Raw genomic sequence first — 27,025 nt, 5'->3', positions numbered from 1 at the left:
TGGTATGATGTTTTCTATTAGTTCAATCAACAAAGAACTTACTAAGGTAACTAATACCATATTCAAATATCAAGAACGTGTATAATTTAGGTGAATGTTTATGTAACAGTTTGAATGTTATTTATCTATTTAAAAATTTACATGGTCTTATTTATATTGGTACAAGAGCGGGAAACTAATACACAATTTTCAAAAAACACATATTTGTACATAGAAAAAAGTAAAAACACAAAAGATAAAATTATCGATAAGAAATTGATTAAGAAAGAGCTAATGCTCCCTTACCTGACTTAGGTAAAATTGATATGATTGAAATGATGTTGCTCTATAATGCATTCCGTATAGAAACACAATTATATGTCAGAAAGACTACATAACTCAAATTTGGCTATTACAGAAGTAAGAACCATTTAAATACATTAATTACATTTGAAATATTATCGGCTTAGTAATAACTACCATCTGGAAGTCCCAATAGCTTTCGATAAATGAACAGACGTGGAGATCTTGGTCCACAATTTATAATCTTCTATAGTGGTTTATGTACAACGTTATTGATCACAACGTTCTACAATAACTTCTACATATATAAATAATGCCTAGGTTCAAGCACCGGTACACTACTTTTAATTGATCAGAAGGATGCACAGTAAAAGAAATGTTAATTTGATTCATTGACAATTTGACAAGAAAACTGGAACTGATTGAAGATTTTAAAATGAAAAATAAAATAATAATTAGTCACACCTTCTATATTACCAAATGCGCATGTATACTTATGTGTACTATCTTATCTAATTTTACCTGACTTATCGCCTGAGGCCTTGCATGAAAGAGGAAGTCTGAGAAAATGTGTAAGTTAATAAATCATTGCTTCAATTTATCATCCATTATAATGTGTTTATTAGGATTTATATGTATAACAATGTATATTAAAGCATTATCGGATTGATTTTAATCCATACAAAATTAGAAAGTATTGTTGAGGCGTTTTTATTTACGATTCGGAGGAATGTAAATGAAAAAAATAATATATTTAACTGACACAAAACTTTTATAAATGTTATTTGGGGATATTTGAGCGCTCACATACATGGTTACCCCGTCAAGTACTGTATGTGCTTGTCCCAAGTTGATTTCTGTTTATTGCTTTAGTAATTTTCGGCTCTCCCTTGACACCATCTGCTAGTATGGTCTTGAGGAAACGATGATAGTCCGTCGGAAGGGGACGATAAATGGCTGACCCGTGTTAAGAGAGAGTCATATCTCTTGCACGTTAAAGACACCCTTGTAGATTTCGAAAAAGAGTAGGCTAATGCCGCTACAAGGCAGCACTCGCACCCGCAAAGTGGAAAGGGATTAATATAAGTTGCAAAACTTGTTTCCCAATCCATTATAAATAAATATGTTTAAACTAATACTAAGACGGTTTGTTTTCTCTTTAAAATAATTTAACATATCGTCTTTCTGTGGTCCGTTATATCTTACTGTACAGTATGAGTTGTCTTCATTGTTGAAAACCATACGGTGATCTATACTGCACACTTTCTTATTATACATGTTTTTTAGTTAGTAAAATAGCATTTGTTCACCTCGCATACATGCTACATTTTAGACCGGTACTAAATGATTTATTGTAAAACCTTAAAAATGTAATATTCAACTTCGGACATGAACATATAAAGCAACTGTTTTGTGGTTAAAATACAATGCTTAAAATGATTTTCAACATGTGCAGAGCTAACAGAAATGTGGCACAAAAAGTGAAGTTTCGGATTGAATTGAATTACTTTTGGTCACAAGTTTAGTGACATCATAAATGACACCAATTCTGTTCACACGAATGACATCTTTAAGAAATTCCCCAGTATTATTTATTGTCGATCTGAACTATTGAATATGCAAATAATTTGCTGTAGGATTTACTATGTTTTCAGTCAAATGGTCTGTCTTTGTGCTTCTCGCATTCATTATAGGTATGTATTTATTAAAGGTATATAACGTGAATCATATGAAGAAATGTAATTTGTGTCCGATCATTTCATTCAGATTATCAATTCATGTCAGTTTATCTGATAGCAGTAAACTGTTTAACGCGTGTCTGGCGCAATTACCAAATTTGAATCCTGATATCTATGATGAGTTTATTTGATACACTGAATACATAAAATGTATAGCACTTAATAGCAAACAAGTTATTATACAAATTTCAGTCAGGTTTTATTCCAGGTCATTCTACCGTTCACCAGCTATTAAAATAGAAATTTACTATAGGATAGGTATGTCACTTGATGATCGCTGTATAACATCTCTTATATTATGTGATATCTCGAAAGCTTTTGCTAGGATATGGCATACTGGCCTCTTAATAAAGCTAAAAGCGTATGGTATTGACGGAAATCTATATAAATGATTCGAAAGTTATATGTCATATAGAAAACAAAGCGTTTTTGTTTCAAATTCATATTCGCCTTTTATAAATACTAATACAGGAGTTCCGCAAGGCTCTCTATATGGTCCCCTACTATTCCTTATTTATGTAAATGACATATCTGATAATTTGATAAGTCTAACTCGATTGTTTGCTGATGACACATCCCTTTCTTATTCAAGTGATAACCCTTACACAATAGAGGATGACTTAAATAGCGATTTAGAACAAATTTTCAGTATGGTCTAAAGATTGGATTATCAATTTCAATCCTAATAAGACAAAGGCTATGATATTCTCCTGTAATACTTCCAAGATGATATTAAAATAGAATTTCAAAATCAAGCAGTAGAATTTGTCTCCTGTCATAAACACTTAGGGATTACTTTTGATTCCAAGGGTGAATTCCATACACATAAAGAAAACATTTTAAATTGTGCAAGCACAAGATTAAATGTTCTTAAAAAATTGAAATATGTTGGAATAGAAATTTTCTTGCTCGTATATATTTAACTTTTATAAGGCCTATTATTGAATATGGGAGTTATGGGATGGTTGTACTCAACAAGATGCCGACAATTTAGAACATGTTCAGTTAGAAGCAGGAAGATTAGTAACTGGTTTGCCCTTTTTTGCTAGTCGGGAAGCTATATATTTTGAAGCAGGCTGGCAATTGCTAGTGGACAGAAGAAAGTCAAGAAAGCTCAATTTGTTCTATTCTTCACAAAATGGGACTGCTCCTGATTATCTCTGCGATTTAATGCCCCCACTTGTTGGTCAAATATCTAATTTGCGAAACAGTAATAATTATAGACTATATATAACAGGAAAATTCTTTTTTCCATCTACTACTATAGAATGGAATAGTCTAGACCACGACATACGTACGTCCAAAAATTTAAATATTTTTAAACAAAAGATGAAGTCTAAATTGATACAGCCACCTTACTATTTCAGTTGTGGTGATAGAAATCTTAATATCATTCATACACGTTTGAGAAATATGTGCAGTTCTTTAAATTCATATTTACATCGTGTTAATATTAAATCCAGTCCCGCATGCAGCTGTGGCCACCCTGTTGAGGTTAGTGTTCACTGTTGTTTTGAGTTCCCTTTTCACAACGAAGCAAGAAAAATATTGTTTTCAAAATTAGAAAGGTATGCTATATCCATTGAGCTTCTATAGGCTGGTGACGGTGACCTTTCTTTTCAGCAAAACAAAGAAATTTTTGAGTCTGTACAATCATATATCGGTATAATCCAAAGATTTAAAACAATCAATAAACATTCTGAATTCTCACTTTCCAACTCTTCATTCCAGTCCAGTTTTATATATTATTCCATATTATATTGTATTTTTTTTGATTTTTTTTTGATTTTATTTTTTTTTGTAGTTTATATTACATGCATTCCTACAATGTTCTTCGTCATTATCTATTGTATTTTGTGTTTATATTTGTATAGGGAGAGGACGTCACTAATGTTATAACTTGTGTCCAATCCCTTTTGCTACTTTTTGCAAATAAAATATGTTTAAATTAAACATAAAATGTTTTGATTCATACAAACATTTTCAAAAAAGTTTTAGGAAGAAAACATAAAACAGATATCATAGTTCATTAAATGAGGTACTGTCTATTTTATCATGTCCTTGTAACAAGCTTAAAATAAATCCCAACGGAACAACAACAGAAAAACGAGTTTAGGGATTTTGTTTTTTATTGCTTAAAGCAATTTGTAAGAAATGAAAACAACATAGTATATCAATTTCATGCGTCTGAAGCGCTTGTCTGGATCTACCTCCATCTAACATTCAAAGCCAAATGATTAAAAACCAAGGATCTAGAAGAATCGATATAACTGAAGAGCTATATATAAAATTGAGAATGGAAATGGGGAATGTGTCAAAGAGACAACAACCCGACCAAATAAAAAACAACAACAGCAGAGGGTCACCAACAGGTCTTCAATGTAGCGAGAAATTCCCGCACCCGGAGGCGTCCTTCAGCTGGCCCCTAAACAAATATATACTAGTCCAGTGATAATGAACGCCATACTAATTTCCAAATTGTACACAAGAAACTAAAATTAAAATAATACAAGACTAACAAAGGCCAGAGGCTCCTGACTTGGGACAGGCGCAAAAATGCGGCGGGGTTAAACATGTTTGTGAGATCTCAACCCTCCCCCTATACCTCTAACCAATGTAGTAAAGTAAACGCATAACAATACGCACATTAAAATTCAGTTCAAGAGAAATCCGAGTCTGATGTCAGAAGATGTAACCAAAGAAAATAAACAAAATGACAATAATACATAAATAACAACAGACTACTAGCAGTTAACTGACATGCCAGCTCCAGACTTCAATTAAACTGACTGAAAGATTATGATTTCATCATATGAACATCAGGCACAATCCTTCCCGTTAGGGGTTTAGTATCATACCATCATAACATATATGAGAAGAACATAACCCGTGTCATGCCAACAACTGTATTTTAGAATAAATGTGTTTAGTTCCGATGCAAAGACCTTATCAGTGACTCAATATTAACGCCAAAATATGCAATCTTTAATGACTTGACAACAGTATCGTAATTATATCCCTTCTTAATAAGTCTATTCAAAGGTTTTGTAAGTTTCTGAGGTGAATACTGACACCTTTGTGCTTTATAAAGAATATTACCATAAAAAATTGGATGTGAAATACCTGAACGTATTAGAAGTCTGCATGTTGAGCTATATTTACGAATGATGTCTTTATACCGATGATAAAATTTAGTAAATGTTTTGACTAGTTTGTGATATCGAAAACCCTGGTGTAGTAATTTTTCAGTAATACATAAATTTCTCTCGTTAAAATCGAAAACATTGTTACATACACGAGCGAATCGTACAAGTTGAGATATATAAACACCGTAAGATGGTGACAAGGGAACGTCACCATCTAAAAACGGATAATTAACGATAGGAAATGAAAAATCATCCCTTTTATCATAAATTTTAGTATTCAGCTTTCCATTAGTGATATAGATATCAAGATCAAGAAAAGGGCAGTGGTCATTGTTAGTATTAGCTTTATTTAAAGTAAGTTCAACAGGATAAATTTCATTAATATACATACTGAAGTCGTTATTATTGAGAGCCAAAATATCATCCAAATATCTAAAAGTATTATTAAATTTGTTTATCAGATGTTGTTTCGATGGGTCTTTGCTTATTTTTGTCATAAATTGTAACTCATAACAATACAAAAACAGGTCCGCAATAAGTGGTGCACAGTTAGTCCCCATTGGAATTCCGATAATCTGACGATATACGGAATCTCCAAAGCGAACAAAAATGTTATCTAGTAAAAATTCAAGGGCATATATAGTATCAAAGCATGTCCAATTAACATAGTTTTTTTGTTTATTGCTACTAAAAATGACCTAAAAGAGTTTGAACATATATATTCACATTCTCATTTTTTGAATGCCCATTTAATTAGGTGTGTGAATTTTTTCTTAATGAGAATGTGAGGCAATGTGGTATACAGGGTAGAAAAATCAAAACTTTGAACAGATTCAAAATCACCAATATAAGCATGCAATTTATCAAGTACTTCCAACGAGTTCTTGACACTCCAAAAGTAATTTATTCCACTATTTTCGAAGGCCTTATTTGAACAATTTATTATCAGGTTTTTAATTGTACCAAGTGTGCTGGTAAGAAGAATAGACATTTTGGTAGTTGAACAATGGCTTGAAGACGAAATAAATCTATATTTGTAAGGGGTTTTGTGTAGCTTCGGAAGCCAATACATAGTTGGGACTTTCATTGTATTTGGCTCTGCTTGTAAAGCGGTGGCTAACAGTTTATGTTTGTTACAGATTTCGTTTTCTGAAAATGGAGTCAGTTGGAATGTTGGTGAATTGGTGATTTCCTTTTTCAGAACCTCAATGTAAAATTTACGTCAAACAATAATAGTATTATTAGCAGCTTTATCTGTCGGGACAAAACAAATTCCTTGGCTAGTTCTTTTAGTTTATGTTTGATACGAGAAATAGGTTTATTGTGGTTATTGTTTATAGTAAAATGTTCTTTAAAATGTTGAATACGTATATCAACTATCTTCATTACTGAATTAAAAAAAGAGTCCAAAGATTTTTTGTCAGCTTTTTCCCGTTTTATCCATTTCATACAGTAAGTATGGAGTGAGTCGTGGATGATATTACGACACTCATTCCAATTAATAATTGACGGGGGACGATATTTAGGTCCTTTACTGAGGAATGATTTTAACTCTCGGTCTTGAACGATGTTAAGATCTCCTGTAATAACATGGGAAATGGGTCCATAAATATATTCGGAATTACTGCAATTACATGAAGTAGGTGTATTTTTACTGGTATTACCATCTTTACACAATTGACTATAATTAAACACAAATTTCCGGGTAGATTTCTTGTAAATATAACAAATAAGAGGTAGCTCAGTATTGTCAAAATATCCAGGAATTTGTTCTTTAACAGAATGGTCGTTAAATATACCGGCAATATTTACAAAATCAAAGCCTTTATTGACATACTTAATTTTAATAAAATGTTTTTTATGATCTTCAGGGCGATCAATTTTGGGAAATAATTTAGAATAACAATATGCCATAATAATTTGAACAATTTCATACTTAGGACTGCTATATGAAATTGTGTTGCAATCCTCCAAAATTTTATTTAACTTATTAACCGGTAACGAACAGAGTTTTGTTAACAGATAATGTCTGCCGTTGTTTTTTGAAATAGAAATTAGGTCCGAAATATTGGTAGGATTGGCCCGAAATTTTCTTTGATTGCGATTTGTTCTACGACCGTGAGAACGTTTTTTACGAACAGTTTTAGAAACTATATCCAAAATGTTAACGGAATTGGTTCTAGATATATTACCAATTTCCATGATATTATCATTTAGACCGAGAGGGTAAACTGTCTGTAATTTTTTAATCCAATTTAATTCAATTATTTTCCGTGATCGTACAAAAGATAACCACAAAAGAGCATAAAAATAGCCAAATCAGTCTTAGGCAAACTTTGCCCGAGGGAGTTGAATCCTTAGGAGTTTACAAATAGTTTGCTTCACTATTTTATCTTTTCGATTTCTTCCTGGCACACAGTAATATTTTTTTTCGTAGAAAAAGATACCAATATAAACAAAATGCTTAGCTTGTGTCCTTACAATAAGCAACAATTTGAATGTAATTAGTAGATATATTTTCAGAAGCATGATGGGGTTCGTGTTATTTATTCTTTAGTTTTCTATGTTGTGTCGTGTGTGCTATTGTTTTTCTGTTTGTCTTTTTCATTTTTAGCCATGGCGTTGTCAGTTTGTTTTAGATTTATGAGTTTGACTGTCCCTTTGGTATCTTTCGTCCCTCTCTTATACTACAGTAGGTAATTTTTAGCAAAAATATAAACCGTTAAGATTGGTTCCAAAACTTTGGATAAACCACTACAAAAATATCAAATGGTTTTCTTAAAAAGTTCAGCAACTTGTTTGTGAAAATAAACAGCAGTTTCATTACCATGACTAATTTTTTCGACTTTTCGTTTTTTTTTTTCAATAATAGAGTGTAAACAAGAATGCTGGTCCTGCAGTGGAGTTGAAACCGTTAGCGAATGTAATCATCGTATACAATGTGATGATGGTGAGGTCAGTTATATTTGATACTATTACCGATCCAAATGTAGAATTTCAAAAAAGAGATGTGCTCCTGAATATCATAGTTCATCATGTTCATGGTATTAACTTTATTTTTGGAAGACAAAATACACTCAAAGTAGTTAAAATTATCAGCAAAATGAGTTGTAAAGTTCTAATTCCTTTGGAAACAAACTGTATGACTCGTCATGCCGAAGCGAATTTAATACAAGTGCATCTTTAAAGAATGATCGGAAGCTGTCATTTACACTAACTTTACGTTCCGGTATATCAATCACGCAACTTCACTGAATAACTTCTAAAGTTTGTTGACTATGTTGCTAGAATAGATTCAAATACAAAATACTATGGGGACACATTTCGTTTTACTATTGTAAAAGTACGAGTTTGAGTCATATCCAGTAACAAGCATCTTTCATCAACGGAATGAAAAATGTATTGTATTTCACTCTGGTAGATTACAAATAAAGGTATGTTCTCTTAGCCTTGACCGCATGTGAAAGTTTAAAATCAAAGATCAACAAACATTAACGAGACTTTTACAGATCATTAAAACAAATTAGCATTAAGTACAACATTGAAAACAAAAGCAACCCTTATCTTTTTGAAAAAGAAAACTGAGATAATAAAATTAAGAATGGAAATGGGGAATGTGTCAAAGAGACAACAACGGAATCCGAGCTAAGAACGAAGAAGATATATTCCTTGATTGAAAATAAATTCCAAAAAGGTGTCACGGCAAATTTTAATAACACAATGTCCGTATGTACATGTCAGTACAGAAGTATTAGTAACTTGGCGGGTTACTATAAATGAGATGATTTCAGTTTTGATTTACCTTGAGAATCATTAATTTTTTGTGTAGCAACATTCAAGCTGTGTTTGCATATATATATTATATCTCCTAGTTGATACTATACTCCATGTCTTTCATTTCCTTGGAAATTATATCCTCTAGATAAACGATACTCCAGGGCTGCATTTCCTTCTATGTTTTCCAGGATAGATTGTTGATGCTCACAAGGAAGTAATTACACCAAGAGATGAAGTTGTGAAGTTAAAGTCATCCTTTTGAAAACAAAATTACGGACGCCATCACGAGTTGATTGACTGTTATTGAATATCTAGTTCACAAAGGACGGCAGATATGTTCCAATTGTCGTACCAAGAATCTTGTTATCTTTTCCCCGAATGTGACATTACCTAATACGGCTTGCCAATGAGATTGTGCTAACATGAGCAACTCGATGGGTGCATAATGTAGAACATTTCTCCGGCGCACAAGATATCATTCAAATTTAGTAAAGGGTTCACGTTGCTCAGTTTTTTTTGTGTTCTATGTTGTATGTTTATATAATGCTGTTTGTCTTTTGTTAGTTTATCGGGGTTTTTTTTGCCATGTCGATGGCAGTTCATAATCGACTTTTGTGCTTGAATGTCACATATGTATCTCCAGATTCTTTTTTCAACTTTGAGAAAGCAATATATGTTTTACGTTTACTTTAAGTTAGCATCAATACTAGAATAACTTAAAAAATACGTATTTGGTTTTTGATTGACCCTTTGTAATCTTTTCCCTATTTTAACTTTAACCTTTTTATAGCCCCGCCGACATAACGTGCTTAGGACTTTCAACTTTACGTGGAAAATAACAGTTATATAGACTTTTCTTTGCACTCTTTCAAATATTGAGCTGGTTTTCAGTATATGAGTTTACAATGATGAGTTACAGATCGATTTTATGTTTGTTCCGCTTCGCTAATTTTTGTCAAAATTGCTGATTAAGACATTGAAAATTTGTACCCTAAAATAGCTGAAGCTTTTTTTTCCCGCGCACCATTCGTGTCATTCTTACACATCTTAAAGAGAGGCGAAAGATACCAGAGGGACAGTCAAACCCATAATTTAGAATATGTGTTTGTGGTACAACTTGATGCCCAGAAAAGATAAAAAAGAACCATGATTATTTTGTTTGGACGGACTAATACTTATGATTAATATTTGTTTATTGTAGGTCTGTTATATGCACAACTTTGTAACCGAATCTGGCGGTGAAGAGTTTGATTACGGATGTGGCTCGTCACTGGTATATTATGCATTCATATCTTCATATTGAAGAAGACGCTCACATTCACGTCATTTGGACTCTGTTGGATAGTTGTCGTATTGACAAATATATCACTTCTCATTGATATCTTCAATAATTTTGTTTTTAAAACATCCATAGTTATGATAAAATTTTGAAACAATTAAAAGATTAGTTTCGTATACGGTAATGAAAAAGCACCCCAACGACCAGAATAACGAGAAAACCATATAAAAGGGCAAACACAATTTAATGAAAATATACAGCATGTAAAGCTCTAAATCGTTCCGACTCTATAAAAGTTGTAAATAGATTTAGAAAAAAAATGTATTCATAAAACAACAAATCAATTCCTATATTTTCCCCCTTAAATTGTTCAAACTGATTTCGTTTTGTGTCGTAAAACAGGCTTGTAGTAATTCCGCTGGTTCGATACTTGGACGACGATCTGAAGGTCATCATGTGAAGTGCACACTTTGCTGTGATTCCAGACTATGTAATGACATTTTGAATTGCACAAATGCTGGTCAATTACGTAAGTACACTGTATCGTTTTACTCAATTAATTATTCAGTGTTTTCAATAGCACACATATATGAACACCAAAAATATTTATTGTCGACTTCAAAAATTATCCGTTTATAGTGCCAATTAGTACGGAAACAGGACAATTCGCTTTAACACAATATATTCCAATCACACTTGACCTCCATGATACAGCCATAGTCGCTGAAATACAAACAAACAATCAAACAATACATATATCTTTACTGTTCAAATTTGAACGTATAAATAAAGGCAACAGTACATGTAGTATACCGCTGTTCAAAAGTCATAAATCGATTGAGAAAAAACAAATTCAAATTACAAACTTAAACCGAGGAAAACAACGAAACAAAAGAACACGGAGGTGCAAACAAAAAAGAAACGACAATGCAACATACATAAAAACTATTATTAGATGACAACTGCCATATATGTATAAACTATTTCTATGTAGCAACATTCCAGCAGCGCCTGCATACGGAGTATATATCTCCCAATAGATACGATATTCCCCGACTTGTATTTCCTATCATTATTTCCTTGATAGAGGGTTGCTGCTCACAAGAAAACTATTAATCCAAGAGTTCCAAATGGTGAAGATGAAATCATCCTTTCGTAAATTTTACGGATGCCATCACAAGTTGGTTGACCGTTATGGAATAACCGATTCACAGATGATATCGGATATATTCCTTATGTCGTAACTACAATACCCTTCCCTTTTCACGAATGTGACCTACCGATTTAGACTATTAACCGGAATTGTAATAACATAAGTAACACGACGGGTGTCACATGTGGAGCAGGATCTTCTTACCCTTCCGGAGCACCTGAGATCACCCCCGTTTTTGGTGGGGTTTGTGTTGCTTAGTCTTTACTTTTCTATGTTGTGTCTTGTGTACTATTATTTGTCTGTTTGTCTTTTTAATTTTTAGCCATGGAGTTGTCAGTTTATTTTCAATCTATGAGTTTTACTGTCCCTCTTGTATCTTTCGTCCCTCTTCTATATATAAACTAATTTTCCTTAAGGATGTACACCTCTGAGGAGCCAAATATTTCTAGAATTAAACTTTTGTGCTTAACCTGATTTTCAAGTTTATATGACTGTAAAAAATAATTGGTTAAGAAAAATATCATATGGTGGTGCACTCTTGTTTTATTTACGGCATTTGAAAGCTGGGAAGCTGGGAAGCTGAAATCATCTCTTTTGTCCTAAAGTTTTGTTTTGAATTATTTAATGAGAGAACAACATTTATATAGCGGAAAGTAAAGTTAAACATGTTATAGGATATTCGTAATTTTTCTTCCTAAGAAATTCCTGTATGTAGTCGGCCTCAAAAGAATAAAGGAACAGGTCGGCAAGAAAAGGGGCACAATTGATTCCCGTTGGAATGCGAAGGTATTCTTAAAAACACGTCCTCGAAACGTAACAAATTGGTTGCCAATCAAGCAATCAAGCATCTTGATTATTTTAGTTTCAGAGAATTTTTTGTTTGAATCAGAGTGATTCTTTACAAAGTATGATTTATCCCTGCCTCAGACAAAATAATTGTAACTACGTTGGCCATTCTGTTTAATGAAACAAAGCAATACCAATTCTTTCAATTTGTCTTTTAGTTTGGAATGGGGAATGCTAGTGTAAAACGTAGAAAAGACAAATGTTTTACTACTATTGCAAGATGAAAGCGTCTTAGATTGAATGTGCTCTAAAAGACCTTTGGAATTTTTTAGTATCCACATCTGATTCACGCCACAATAAGTATTGTCCTTTGTAGACGTGCCTTACCCTTCATGTACATTGGTTTGTTTAGAAACAATAAGTATTCTTTATAATCGAGACAAATTTGTTTACAGTACACTATATATTTTGTCACTTATGGTCATGAATTCTACCCCGTTTTAGCGACAGGTGTTTTAACTTTCAAAGGTTGGTGGATCTCTTTGGTATTCAGGGTAGTCTTTCACCAATAAATAATTATATTGCCATGGCTAATGAACGTGTGTGAGACACTTTCCAACAATACAACACCCAACCCAAGAACATATCTATTTTAGCTGGTCATTAAAGTCTACTAAAACATTAACATCTAATTTTCTTTTTTTGAAATTTCAGATTACCCAATCTAAAATATAAGGCAAAGAACCCATATTCTTCCTTTATAATTTTTGGTGTGTAAAAAGATCACGTTAACATTGAGGTGTATGTCTTGATGTTCACCTTTTTCGTTCTAATTTAAAATAAGATTACATAGCGAATTGAATAATGAATGCTAATTTTTCTGTTGGAAAAATTGGAAAAAAATTGGTACTGAAAAACAACAAGTTTACATAAAAACAGTTCTTCAAATTATATCTTGTTAAAGAAATGAGATCTGATACCAGATATTTAGTAAGATTTTTCTGTTATTTACATAATAATTACCATGACGAAGATTATATTAATCATCATAGACATCCTTTTCAGCATTAAAACTTCCACGAGAATGTGCAGATTTACAATTAGCTGGAAGCGGTGTCCATACTATTTACCCATATGGTCGATTGCAACAACCTGTATCTGTCTATTGCTATGTTGATTCAAGTTTGCATTCTTGGACCGTGAGTTTTTAATTTGTACATCTTCAACTAAGGGAAGCCATTTCAACAAAAGGATCAAAGTCACGTGATACATCATGTAAATAAAGTAAATAGAATGTTTCCATATGCAAAGACAACTAAATATTAAAACCAAATTTTGCTATGGGAGATTGAACTGTAATTTCATGTTTTTCAAATTTTCAAATAAATTCAACCACATGACGTTTATATTTAACATACACTTAAAAATACGAATTACATTGGTTGCTATGAATTACATTGATTTCCCTGAAAAATATAAACCAATATTTTCACATGTGAAATAAACGTGGTTATTTCACTCCTTTGAAGTCACACAACAATAGTCGTTGTCGATTACGTCGGATCAAAACCACTTGTAAATGCGTAGAAAAGAGATAGTTCCTTACATTTTCTACTTTAATTTCCTAACAAAAGTCATTTGCCAAATGTAATAAAAAGAATAACTAATCAAGGAATTCCAATATCGAAAAATGTTCAATTTATGACTGAACAACACTGATAATTAAATCATGCGCTATGCGCATTCGTGAAATAATGTGATATTCGGTCACTCGTGGAATATTTTTCTCTTTTCGAATTCTTCGCTTGGTTATTCTATATAAAACTACAGAATTAAATCATGTATCAACAATTAAAATACTGACTGGTTGTCATTTGCTAAATTTTACATAAAAAGTAAAACGTAAATGATGGTCCTCTGGAAAAACTATCTCCTTAAAATCGGAAATCCGTTTGACATGAATGTTGATCAAGCGTTATGATATATGTCTCTTATCCTAAGTGTAACTAATTTCTATTGATTTACTTTAACGTTTATCTTGATCATGATTTCAGGTTATTCAACGAAGAATAAATGGATCAGTTAACTTTTATAGAGACTGGCAAGCATACAAAACTGGATTTGGACAAGCTAACGAAGAATATTGGTTAGGTAAAATAGTTTGATCTAGAAAAGTGATTACACAACGTTAAAAGGGCTAAACGGCAAACATAGAAGAGAGGAATATCAAATTTGTTCAATATATTAAGATAACAGATTCGAAACGTCCGAAACACTTATCAGGAATTACCTTTATCAGGATCGCTCTTACCTAAACATGTGAAAGCCGACTCGAATGAATCGAATGTCTACTTTGCCTGAGAAATTTTGAACCGTATAAACGTTATTTCTTACATTGAAGAGTTATCATTTATCAGCAAAAAGTTCAGATTTTGGCAATTTTAACCATAAAAAGACAAGATAGTCAGTCAGGGGAATTACTTTAAAAATCTACTTTTAAAATTACTTATGCAAGTGATGTAGAAAACGATACTATTTTAAAAATTACTTATATAAGTTACTTTTCTCAATATTATGTTTATAGCTGTCCAATAATGCAGATTTTACTACCTTCAACAAATGTTCACGGTCATCTGGTTATTTTTACATGAAATATAGAATCTAATCCTTCTGAATCACTTATTGCCTTTCTGACGCACTTATCTTTCATATCGACGATTCTTGGCCGAATATTGGTCCCTCGGGACTATTAAAATGTCGTTTTCCTTGAAAATCTTGAAGGTAGACAAATATGGATAGATAGGATCTTGTGAATCAATTAAGCCTTGAAGTAATTTATAATTTGTAACCCAAAACAATTTCATATGTTCCTTAAATAAGTGTTGATACTTAATATTTCAAATATGAATAAAATAACTTATCCAAGTAATATTTTGTCATTATTTTTAAAGTAATCCTTTATGTCATCATATAATCTATCATATAAAATGATGTAAAAATTCATGAAAACTACATTTAGTCCATGTTTCTATTGAAGTTTGAATTTAAAAACAAATGTAAAAATTGTGTACCAATTTGATTACAAAAAAGTTAACACGCAAGGAAGATTTCATTCCATACACATATATCATAAACAGCTTCTGAACGTGCTACTACAACTGCAAAATTTGTTTTATCGCAGCTAAATACTCTTTTTAGATTAAGAGAAAAGATAAAACTTTTATGTATTACTTCTATGTAAATACATGTAAGATGTAGTGTAATAAAATCTTCATTGTGTCTATTTTTTTGTCATAAAATCGATACCTTAGCACTGCTTTTGTATGGCAATATGAACCACTATACTTTTTTTGTTTTTATTTGCCAAAATCTGAACTTTTTGCTGATAAATGATAGCACTTCTATGTAAGTTATATCATTATATATATTTCTATAGGAAATGACAATATACATGAGCTGACAGCGGATTCAAACCATGCATTGATGATACTAATGACGGATTTTAGTGGGGTAACAAAGTTTGCAGAATATCTCTCGTTCCATGTATCTTCTGAGGCGAATGGTTATCAGTTGATGGTCAGTAAATATGATGGAACTGCAGGTGTGCTATACATGTTATTTTACTTTATACATCATACATATAAACAAAATAATATTGATTACAGTGTTGTTTATGTCTAAACATAAAAGATATTTTGTTAAATATTTATCAATTTGAACAAATAAACATGTCGAGATCCAGAGAGCACTGAATGCAATAGGCAGTGGTGAATTACGGACCCCAAAATAGCTTAACTAAGCACGAGCATAATTTTAATCTTGAGATAGAAAAAGTTTGAAAGTGATTTAAGTCATGTTTTGACCAAGGTTCAAAAGAATCAATATCAAAACTGTTCATGTGCACGAAATCCCCTTTTGAATATCTTTATTGTAAAATCTCCACATTGACAGAACAGGCCAGGTACTCTGACAGCGAATTCGATTTCCAGCAATATAATTAAAGAGGACAAATTACAACACATTCTTTCATAAAAGCTACATTCTGAGTGACCTCCTCTTTTGTATCAAATTTGAAAAACAAATTAACATAATTGTTTCTTGTTTTTTTGTGGTTGTCAAAAGCAGACATATGATTAAGACATGATTTCCAGTGTTACACATGGATCATATACTACTCTAAGCTATTGTACATTTCATTAAAGATCTAGACCAATTGTTATGTGCTCTTTTAAAATAAAAGATGAAAAAAGACGCGTCATCTACCTGTTTCTCCTTTACTTTAGTTCAAGTTTGTGAGAAGTTGAATTATTTATTTTTGAAATGGTGACTAGCGAAAAACATAATTGACCTAGAGGAAACTCTGGTTATACTATTTATTGTTGTTCAATACCAAACTTCTGTAAAACCTTTTTAAAGCGCAACTAGCAACTGACAAAAAAGAACCCACAATAATAATATGTAAGAATTAATTAGATGATCAGTAATGTTCAATGTACAGCTCTATTCAATTTTAGGTGATTCTTTGACCAGACAGAATGGGCACAAGTTCACTACTTTTGACAGAGATAATGACGATCATGGATCTAATTGCGCCGTACTTTTTAAAGGTGCATGGTGGTATGACAGCTGCCATTTGTCAAATTTAAATGGAGTTTATTTTCATGGCCATCATAATGAATATGCGACTGGAATAGATTGGTATACATTTCATGGGTATCATTACTCAATGAAAACTACCATGATGATGATTAGGAAATACTAATGTGAAAACATTTAAATTAAACATAAAATGAAATCCATTTTTGAATTGCCAGTAGATTAACTCACTTATTGGGTCAGAAAAAACGCAACATTTAGAAATTCATTTTTTTACAATGTCCTTGATAGAGTTTTGAAAATCAATAAATCAAAATAACGCGTGGAATTGGTATGAGCATACTGTTAATCGTATCCACAAACACGCACATAACAATGATTGGTAATATTCAATATTCACTAAACGTGTCCGATAATTGTTATTCCCCAAAATGTGTTCACTATTACACGCCAGATCGTCTCGTGTTTTTTAGGGTTATACATGTATGTCATGAATGAAATGCATAACATTTAGGGTAATTCTATGAGGGGCGAACAGTTGATGAGAAAGTCATTTATTAGCATTTATTTGTTCAATACCGGTTGTTAATGATTGATTTCAACTTTACTTGAGTATTCCATCTATAAAAATGAAATAAACAAGTTGCCGAAAATAACGTAAATTGAACAGAATACCAGAAAAAATACTATATTTATAAAACGATGTCTTACAAGGACTATATTATACTTGATCGGTAATTTGTACATTTTGCCTTTGATGTGTACTCGCTGATAATGTCAGTATCATTGGACTGGTCGTGATATACAAATTATTGGGTTAGTACGCAAATGATATGCGCGAATGCAACGCGTAAGGATCTACTTTCCCCTTTCATTCACAAAATTGCGCGTGATTTTTTTTCGCAGAAACGCACGAGATTTTTTGCGAATGAAACACTTGACATTGTTTGAAACTCTCACAAAGTCAGTTTAGCCTTTTTGAACGATTGTTGTGAAAATGTGAACAGAAATTGCATGAAATGAAAACCCCGATAGACTCTAAAAAAAATGCGTTATATGAAGCACAACTAACATATCGTCCATGTTGAGTTTTTATTCATACAATACCAATACATATCCTGGTGCTGTTCCATGTAGTTTTCTTTTTCTGTTTCGTAAGAAGTATTTCAGTTTTACCTGTCCAGTCACTATAAAGTGTTACAATTCATATTTAAAAGCAACACATACATAGTTACCAAAAGGTACCGCTATCTGTCATGTCAGAGAAAAATTAGAAAAAAATACGCATTTTCGACATTTTTGTGGGACCATCATATACAATTATAAAAGATGTGGTTGCATTGTCAATATGACAGATATTCATAGAACAAAGAACAACAAAATGAACCGTGATATTGACATAATGCGGATCTAGGATAAATTTTAAAAAGGGTGGTAACTGGGGGCACCAAACTATAAAAGTCTATGACCAAAATTGTAGCCTTTCATAAGGGGTAACTGTGACCCGGGTCGCCTACCCCTAAATTCGTTCCAATAATTAAAGGTAACCACAGAGCCTTTAAACTCCAAGTTTCATATTTCTGGTCCGTGTTGAAAATAAATGAGAATGACTTTGAGAAAGCGAGAATTTTTAGGCTAAAAGTTTAGTGACGTCTATTAAAATGTTTGAAATCATTATGAAGTCTACAGGAAATGAGCTTGTTCGGATAATTTAGTCAGCTTACATTGCCTCCTGTAAAAATGTCTCCTCACAGTGCTTTCTTAAAATGATTTGAAATCAATGTGATCGTTTTCATGATGAACATTGAGCGAGTTATGACAAAATAAATATAATTTTATCCACTAGACTAAAGTAAAATACAATTGAACCTTGTCGTTGAACTCAAAATGACCGATGAAAAATCTGCTGCATTCATATCGTATCATTCTTATCTCTGACTATCACTATGCTGATGCTTTGTGAAAAAAAAAGAAATTTGACTTACCGGTATGCTTCCATTATATTTGCCATTGTTAGTGTCATGTTCAAAGCAGAATATTAATGAAACGCATGCAATGATTCAATTACAATACTTTGTCAAGAGAACGTCATGTTTACTGCACTGTAACAAAATTTCAAATGACGTATGGAAAACGTAAGTTTTGCCATATACGTTGAATTCGGTACATGCAAAACAGATATCAAAAATTATTTCAAAACATACTTAAAATTAAGCTTTTACAATGTCATGAAGATTTCTATGGAATAAATTTGTATCTATTGGAATATAAAACATTTAAAGATCAACTAACAAGTTTAAAAACTTGTTTTTAAGATATGTTTTATGTTACACAGCCTTTTATTCGTTTGAAAAAGGAGAAAGTTTTGGTTATTCAATCCAAAACTAAGTGACGCAAGATAATATGTTTTTCTCTATGCAGGATAGTTTAACATATCACTAAATATACGTAATTTTAATCAGTAATTTAGACCTCAAATAACTTTTGTAATGTGGGAACGTTATTTTACGTGTTGTGCATGCAATAGAGTGGTGGTCAAATGCTTGTCAATTTCAAAACATTTCGTCATTGCAAAATACTCTTTGGCCATATCAATCTATAAATGGGGAACATAAAACAACTGAAATATCACTTCTAGGACATATGTCAAAAGAACCCTGTATGGAAGGAAACATCGTGTCCTTCTGCTTGCAACTCAAAATATCTCTGATCAACAGTATACACTAACCATGATCACATGACTGTAGTTTGCGGAATGTTTCCAATTGTCGCGGTCGTTAAGCCCTACAGTATGGTATGTACAATTGATTTGGTATCTGGACAAGGGTGAGCATTTATATCGTAGTGCTGGTGGTAAAAAAAAATCTTCTATGAATGTTCGTGTAATTCAGGATACAGTTTGGATTCCGTAAAGGTTTATAGTATAGTGGCTGTAAAACAAATTTGCATTAAACATCATTTACTTAAATGTTATGTTTTAGAGAATGAAATTCCTTGTCTTGGTTATAGTTATTCTACAATAGATGCAAGCATATGAAAAAGAGACGAACGATACCAGAGGGACATTAAAAGTCATAAGTCGAAAATACACTCCTGTAATTCAGTGGTTGTCGTTTGTTTATGTGTTACATATTTGTTTTCCTTCTTTTTTTATATAAATAAGTCCGTTAGTTTTCTCGTTTGAATTGTTTTACATTGTCATATCTGGGCCTTTTATAGCTGACTATGCGGTATGGGCTTTGCTCATTGTTGAAGGCCGTACGGTGACCTATAGCTGTTAATATTTGTCATTTTGTTCTCTTGCGGACAGTTGTCTCATTGGCAATCATACCACATCTTTTTTTTTATATTGACAACGCCATCCATGGCAAAAAAAAATGAAAAACACCAACAAACAAACAAAAGTATACATAGCACAACCTTTCATAGCCGTGATTTCCATTTCTGGACTGGCTGCTATTTTATCTGTAAGTCTCAAAGAAACATTAAAGGCAACAGTAGTTTACCGATGCTTATTTTTTTTAAACAAAAGCTAGATGAATTCCAAAAAATTCAAAAGAGTTCAGTACGGTTGTGTCAACAACATGTTACCTTGTCATACGAATCAAAAATATCAATATGTTACAACAGGAATGGAACACAACTCAAATTTTAAGATCTGATCTGATACTAAGTATCTAAAAATCTTAAACCGCAAAAAGATATTCGTAGTGAGTTGGGTAACGTCAGAGCTAAAAAGATAACATCATTGGTGATACGGTGGTATAAAAAATTATTTTGTGTCTATTTCAGTCGCCAGTTCTTCTTCATAGTTAAGTACATGTCACCAAATTTTGATTTCCACGTTCGACACTCAGGTGTCACAATTGAAACAAAATCTACTAAACCTTCCGGAGGAACACGAGATAACCCCTGATGTTCAGTATGTTTCTTGTTGATCTTGGTGGTTTATGTAGAGTATGTAGAATTGTGTTTGTCATTTACGTCGTTATTCGACTTTTACCATGCGGTTTTGATATTATCGTCGACTTATATGTTTGAATATCCCATTGAAATCTGCGGCCTGCTTTAAGTAGTCAGGGGTACACTCCTGTTCATGAAGTCTGTATTGAATCAACATTCACGAGCGTAAGGTAGCATTTGAGCTATGTGGGCAGTATATGATGGCGCAGAGGAGTGTAGTACATTGATATGTTTGTTTGTAGTCGTCAGTATCTACGAAAAGGTCAAAATATGAAGCAATCATTCTAATTTCTGTAGTATCCTTTATCACAAGCTAACTGTGAAATTTAAGTACTGGCTGACTGATGTGTGGGTAAAGAAGAGACAGAAAATTGCCAATATCTGAATTTGAAAAACAAATGGTTTTCTTTAGATCTTTTAAAAAGTAAATGTTTCAAATTGCAGTGCGAACTGTAAATGCCACTATGTTATGTAGACCTTTGCATCATTCGTATTCACTTTTATTATAAATAATTTGCAAGCGAATAAAATGAACCATAGAAGAGATACAAAAGATATCAGAGGGACAGTCAAACTCATAAATCGAAAATAAACTGACAACGCCATGGCTAAAAATGAAAAAGATAAATAGAGAAATGACACAACATATAAAACTAAAGAATAAGCAACACGAACTCAGCCAAAACCTTGGGGTGATCTCAAGTGCTCCGGAAGGGTAAGCAGATCCTGTTCCACATGTGGCACCCGTCTTGTTGCTCATGTTATAACAAATCCGGTTAATAGTCTAACTCGGTAGGTCACATTTATAAAAGGGGTGGGGATTGTAGTTGCAACGTAAGGAACATATCCGATATCATCTGTGAAACGGTTATTATTAGATGTACATCTATGAATGAACTATAATAAAAGTCACAATCATCCGCGCAATTTTTGGTAAATGTCATCATTACACCAACCAACTGTGTCAAAATCCCTCGATTTACTGTAAGTGGTTAACAACAATTCAATTATTCCACTTCCGCATTTAAGGAAATAACACTATTTGAGGGATTAAGCTGAATGTTTGCTTCTTTAAAATGTTAAAGCCAAGTTTCAACGGACTTTCTCGTTTTGTTGTCTTTTGGGGATTTTGTCGGATCCCTATTTCTTAAATAAACAACTGAAAAACTTATTTTGCCTCGTACATAAATTAAATCATATTAACACAACATTAAAAAAGAATTTACGGACACCCAAATAATTCGACAAAACAATAAAACATCAACAAAAACTAGTAATGACAAGTCCAAATATTAAAGGAAAACTGTGTATTCAGACCAATCATGGAGGGACACAACTATCCGGATTATTTTGAAGTTAATGATTGAATAGCAGAGCTTTTTGAAAGGTTAAAAAATATAGTTTTAAGAAAGATTCATGGTATACCGCCATCTTGCAATTGGATTGTACAATCACAGTACAAAATCGGTCTAGTTATCTGCCCAAATCTGCAAATTTGAAAACAAATTTTCAATTTAATGATTAGACTGTTTATTTATGTAAACAAAACTTGTTAATTTATTGTATTATTCTAAATATTTTTACAAATATCAAACTTTTTGGTTTTAAAAATCATTTTTTTCAAATAAGCCATTAAAGGGGAGATAACTCTTTTAGTACAAAATTTATACTGGGCTAATAGGGAATTTTTTATTTTTACTTGTGGCAAGAAAACCAATTCGGTGACACCATGTTTTCTTTTTATTTTCTTAAAACATATTATGAAACCTATCTTCTCACAATTTATTTAAAAATGCTATCTCATAGAATTGTTTTGTATGCACTCCTATGTGTTTTTTCATGAACAAACTAACCAAATTAAGGCAATTTTTTCAACAACTCATAGCTTGAAAAATAGCACGGTGACCCATACTTTTATTATATTTTTGAAAAAAGCATAGTAAAATCTTCATTTTGGCAAATTATAAGGAAATTCTGTCTCAAAAAAAATATACTTATGATCTACCTTAAACAATATCACCTCATAAAACATGTGTACATGAAAAGAAAAATTGCAGTGTTATTACTTTATAGTAAATACGATATATTCCATACATCAGTGCTTCTTTAAAATGTTAATGCCAAGTTTCGACGGACTTTCTAGTTTTGGTATCTTTTTTTGGTATTTTGTCGGATCCCTATTTCTTAATAAACAACTGAAAAACTTATTTTGCCTCTTATATAAATGAAATCATATTAACACAACATTAAAAAAGAATTAAGGACACCCAAATAATTCGACGAAACATTAAAACATCAACAAAAACAAGTAATATTAAGTCCAAAATATTACAGGAAAACTATGTATTCAAACCAATCATGGACGGGACACAACTATCCGGATTATTTTGAAGTTAGTGATTGAAAAGCAGAGATTTTTTGCAAAGTTAAAAAATATTCTTTTAAGGTAGATTCATGGTATACCGCCATCTTGGATTGCACAATCGCAGTACAAAATTGGTCTAATTATTTGCCTAAATCTGCAAATTTGGAGACAGATTTGCAATTCAATGGTTAGACTGTTTTTTCTATTTGAAGACAAATTGTTAATTAGTCGTATTATTCAAAATATTTTAACAAATATCAATGTTTTTGGTATAAAATTTTTTTTTTTCAAATGAGCCATTTAAGGGGAAATAACTCTTTTAGTACAAAATTTATGCTGTGCTAATAGGGAATTTTTTTTTTCACTTGTAGCAAGAAAACAAGTTCGGTGACACCATGTTTTCTTTTTATTTTCTTACAACATATTATGAAACCTTTCTTCTCACAATTTATTTCAAAATTCTATCTCATAGAATTTTTTTTATGCACACTAATGTGTTTTTTCATGAACAAACTAACCAAATTTTGGCAATTTTCAACGACCCATAGCTTGAAAAATAGCACGGTGACCCATACTTTTTATTAAATTTTTGAAAAGAGCATAACAAAATCTTCATTTTGGCAAATCATGAAAAAATTCTGTCTCAAAAAATATATACTTGTGATCTACCTTAAACAATATTACCTCATAAATAAATGAGAACACGAAAAGAAAAATTGCAGTTTTATTACTTTATAATCTACGATATAATCCATTCATCAGTGTTTAACATATGATGTTGGAATCAGGTATAACACAAAATGTCCCTGTTAACAGTAGTTATTACCTTCATAATTGGTCATCCAAAGGCTTTTAAGATTATCTTTTTCGCCTTATGCATAGGGCATCATGTCTGATGTTTGAGTAAAACAAAAAAAGAGAGATAATGGAGGGCAGCTTTTGAATAAAAAGCCAAACTGCATGCCACTAATGATCTGCATTTGAAGTCAAATTGGCTGACTAAAAGCTTAAAAAGAAAACCTGCACCATACGACTTTTTAACCACCAATCTTAAATTCAAGAAAAATGATTTTTCTGGTATGTGCCAATTTTTAGTCGTGTACCATGAAGTGAAAATATACTCTTTTAATAATCGACTTTTTCCTATTCTGTCGCCCCACTATAATTACAGTCAAAATTATGTGTCTTTTGAAATGATTTGATTTGAATTTTTACATCAATTGCAGCATATTCAACCCTTAACGATAAGTTGATATGTTGAATATGGGACTACTTATAATGTCAATCAGATTAACAAAATTTGTTTAAAAGCAATTTTTTCCAAGAGTCCATTGCACATGTACAATTACTGTTGTTTGACGAATTGATTTATATGATGCCTCCTCTAGATCGTATCAACACTTTTACAATTACATCTATGATGTAGTTCTTTCTATGATGTAGTTATGATGTAGTTACTTCTATTAAGTACTACATGTATTCAATCCAAGTATGGAATTCAATGAATTGTCTACTTATTTTGTTCAGTTGTAGTTTTTAAAAGAGGACAAATATATGAAAAATGTCAAAAAAAAGTAAAATCACAAAAATACTGAACTCAGAGGAAAATCAATTTGAAAAGTCCATAATCACATGGCAAAATCAAAAAACAAAACGCATCAAAAACGAATGGACAAGAACTGTCATATTCCTGACTTGGTACAGGCATTTTCAAATGTAGAAAATGGTGGATTAAACCTGGTTCTATAGCGCTAACCCTCTCACTTTAATAACAGTCTCATCAAATTCCGCTACATTTACATGATGTGTTAAATAAACAGTCACAATTAATAAAATAGTCAAAATATGGGTACATCAGTCATCATCGTATAACAACTTAACAGGACACAAAAACATCTACTTCCTACGAACACATGGATTGATTTGAGTGTCTGACGTCAGAAAAATTATATACGTCACATAAATTTGTCGTTCAATGTGCATACAAACAATTTTAAAATCTATATAAAAGGACATTATGATTTCTCGTTCATTAAGTTGAACATGTGATTTTTTATTGCATCTTAATTGTTATAAATTGTCATTGTGTTCCTTATGTAAAGCACTATTGAATGAAGTTCTTCATGTCATCCAAAATGCAAGTACTATATCAGTCCTTGTTTGATACTGTAACGTTAGTACATTTATATGTGCTTTTAAGCATATATTGTCAGTGTTTTTACAACTCAAGAATGTTATTTGTCACCATAATAAGGTCTTAAAGACACCCTGTTATGGTGTCCTTATGATTTGTAATGTTACATTTTTAAATGAGTACATATGTATGGAGAGTGCCAAAAGGACATTATTATCTTTTGTTTATTAGGTTGAACATGTGATTTTAGATTGCGAGTTAAATAATTTTGTCGTTCAAAGTATTTTCAAAACCACAATAGCACAATAGCATAATGGCGGGATCTCCAAAAGTACAGTGTCACGTAATATGTACCAAAGAAACACAAAAAGTCGCACGTACAAATACACCAGCAAATATGAAAAAAAAATACAAACAACACATTGAGGGGATGTATAAGTACCTAACACGTCAAATGGATATCCCAGTAAACAGACCAAACAGTAAAAGTAATATCAATAATAGAACTAAGACAAATTAAAGAACATTATAGCACGTGTTTAAGATGATAAACAACCAGTACGCATAATTTATACATCATGACCATCATGTATTAATTGTAAAGTTGATATGGGCTATTTATTAACATTTTTGGTACCTTCCGATTAACTTTTTTTTTAGAAAAAGGACGAGACGTTCTTTGACAAAGCTCTGGTTCATCACCTTTCTGTTCAGAAACTGCTGACGTTTTACAAAGTCTGAGTAGCAAGCTCTTGAAGATCGAATAATTAGGGAAATTTATATCCCATATTAATGAGGGGGAAATTGATAATTTCAAAATTAAAGTCGTCTCGTTTGTCATAGAATGTTCTATTATTACATTATTGCATCCATTTTTCTATGTAAATAAAGAGATACTATTAATTTGCCAGAAATGTAGCTATTGACTAAGTTTTTAGTTTATTCTTACAATGAAACTTTATTATTTTTGCTGATCTAAAACAATATGCTGGTAAAAATATTAGAACCAAAATATATCATTTAGACAACAACTTCAACTTGAATTGGGAACAAACTAGTTTTAAAATATATCAGGTTTTGTACATTGATACCCAAAACTGACTGATTAATTTTTTAAATGTTTTTGATTTGAAAGGTGAAAAAATCAATTTCAAGAAACACTTTACTCTATTGGATTTTTAATTGAAAATGATGTTTAATGGGTAATTTAAACCTTCTGTTGAATGTACCCGTTGTTGATAGTTACTAAATAAACAAATAAGGTTCCATTTTGCGAGAAAAAACAACAAGTTACATTTCAATGTTTCGAGATCATTTGAAAAAAGAAAGTAATGTAGTAAGGTTTTCGATTTAGAAGAAAGAAGGATTAAAGAAAATTAAAAAAAAATAAGATTGAAAGGAACAGAGTTACATTTCAAGTAATTAGGAAAGCCTTGCAATTATGTTGCTGTAAAACAATGAATATCATCATGTCATAGTACAACCTGTTTGTAAAAATGACAATATCAGCGAGATATATTTTTTGAAATAAGAATAATTGTATCGTTTGGGTTTATAAAATTTGAATTATAGTTTATCAACAAAGACAAGGATTGGTAGAATTCAATATGGATTTCACCATGTTTAAGGTAAGAAAATTGAAAAATAAATATATATTTTTACAACCTTTTTACATTGATGCAAACTAGAATACTTCATGAAAAAATATACACAATTTATTGTTAATAATATTTAATATAATCAACTGTAATTCATCTCAGTCTGTTCAAAACATGTATTGGTCTACAAATATTAATCTTTTTTAT

The 27,025-nt window shown here is 31.7% G+C and overlaps 2 protein-coding genes across 2 annotated transcripts in view; both read left to right on the top strand.

The window, feature by feature from the left end:
* Positions 1-27,025, top strand: part of LOC139524126 (microfibril-associated glycoprotein 4-like) — a 79,807-nt gene that overhangs the window by 16,940 nt on the left and 35,842 nt on the right. The gene's annotated exons all lie outside the window — the stretch shown is intronic.
* Positions 793-16,962, top strand: LOC139524139 (microfibril-associated glycoprotein 4-like). Its single transcript, XM_071318738.1, has 9 exons — positions 793-854; positions 1,938-1,976; positions 8,040-8,122; positions 10,146-10,217; positions 10,626-10,752; positions 13,228-13,361; positions 14,217-14,313; positions 15,599-15,763; positions 16,677-16,962. Exons 1-9 carry the CDS (start codon positions 851-853, stop codon positions 16,922-16,924), a joined length of 969 nt encoding a protein of 322 aa, XP_071174839.1. The 5' UTR covers positions 793-850; the 3' UTR covers positions 16,925-16,962.

The sequence above is a fragment of the Mytilus edulis genome, chromosome 1 (genome assembly GCF_963676685.1).
Source record: "Mytilus edulis chromosome 1, xbMytEdul2.2, whole genome shotgun sequence".
NCBI classification, from domain to species: Eukaryota; Metazoa; Mollusca; class Bivalvia; order Mytilida; family Mytilidae; genus Mytilus; species Mytilus edulis.
This window is presented reverse-complemented; position numbering and strand designations above follow the sequence as displayed.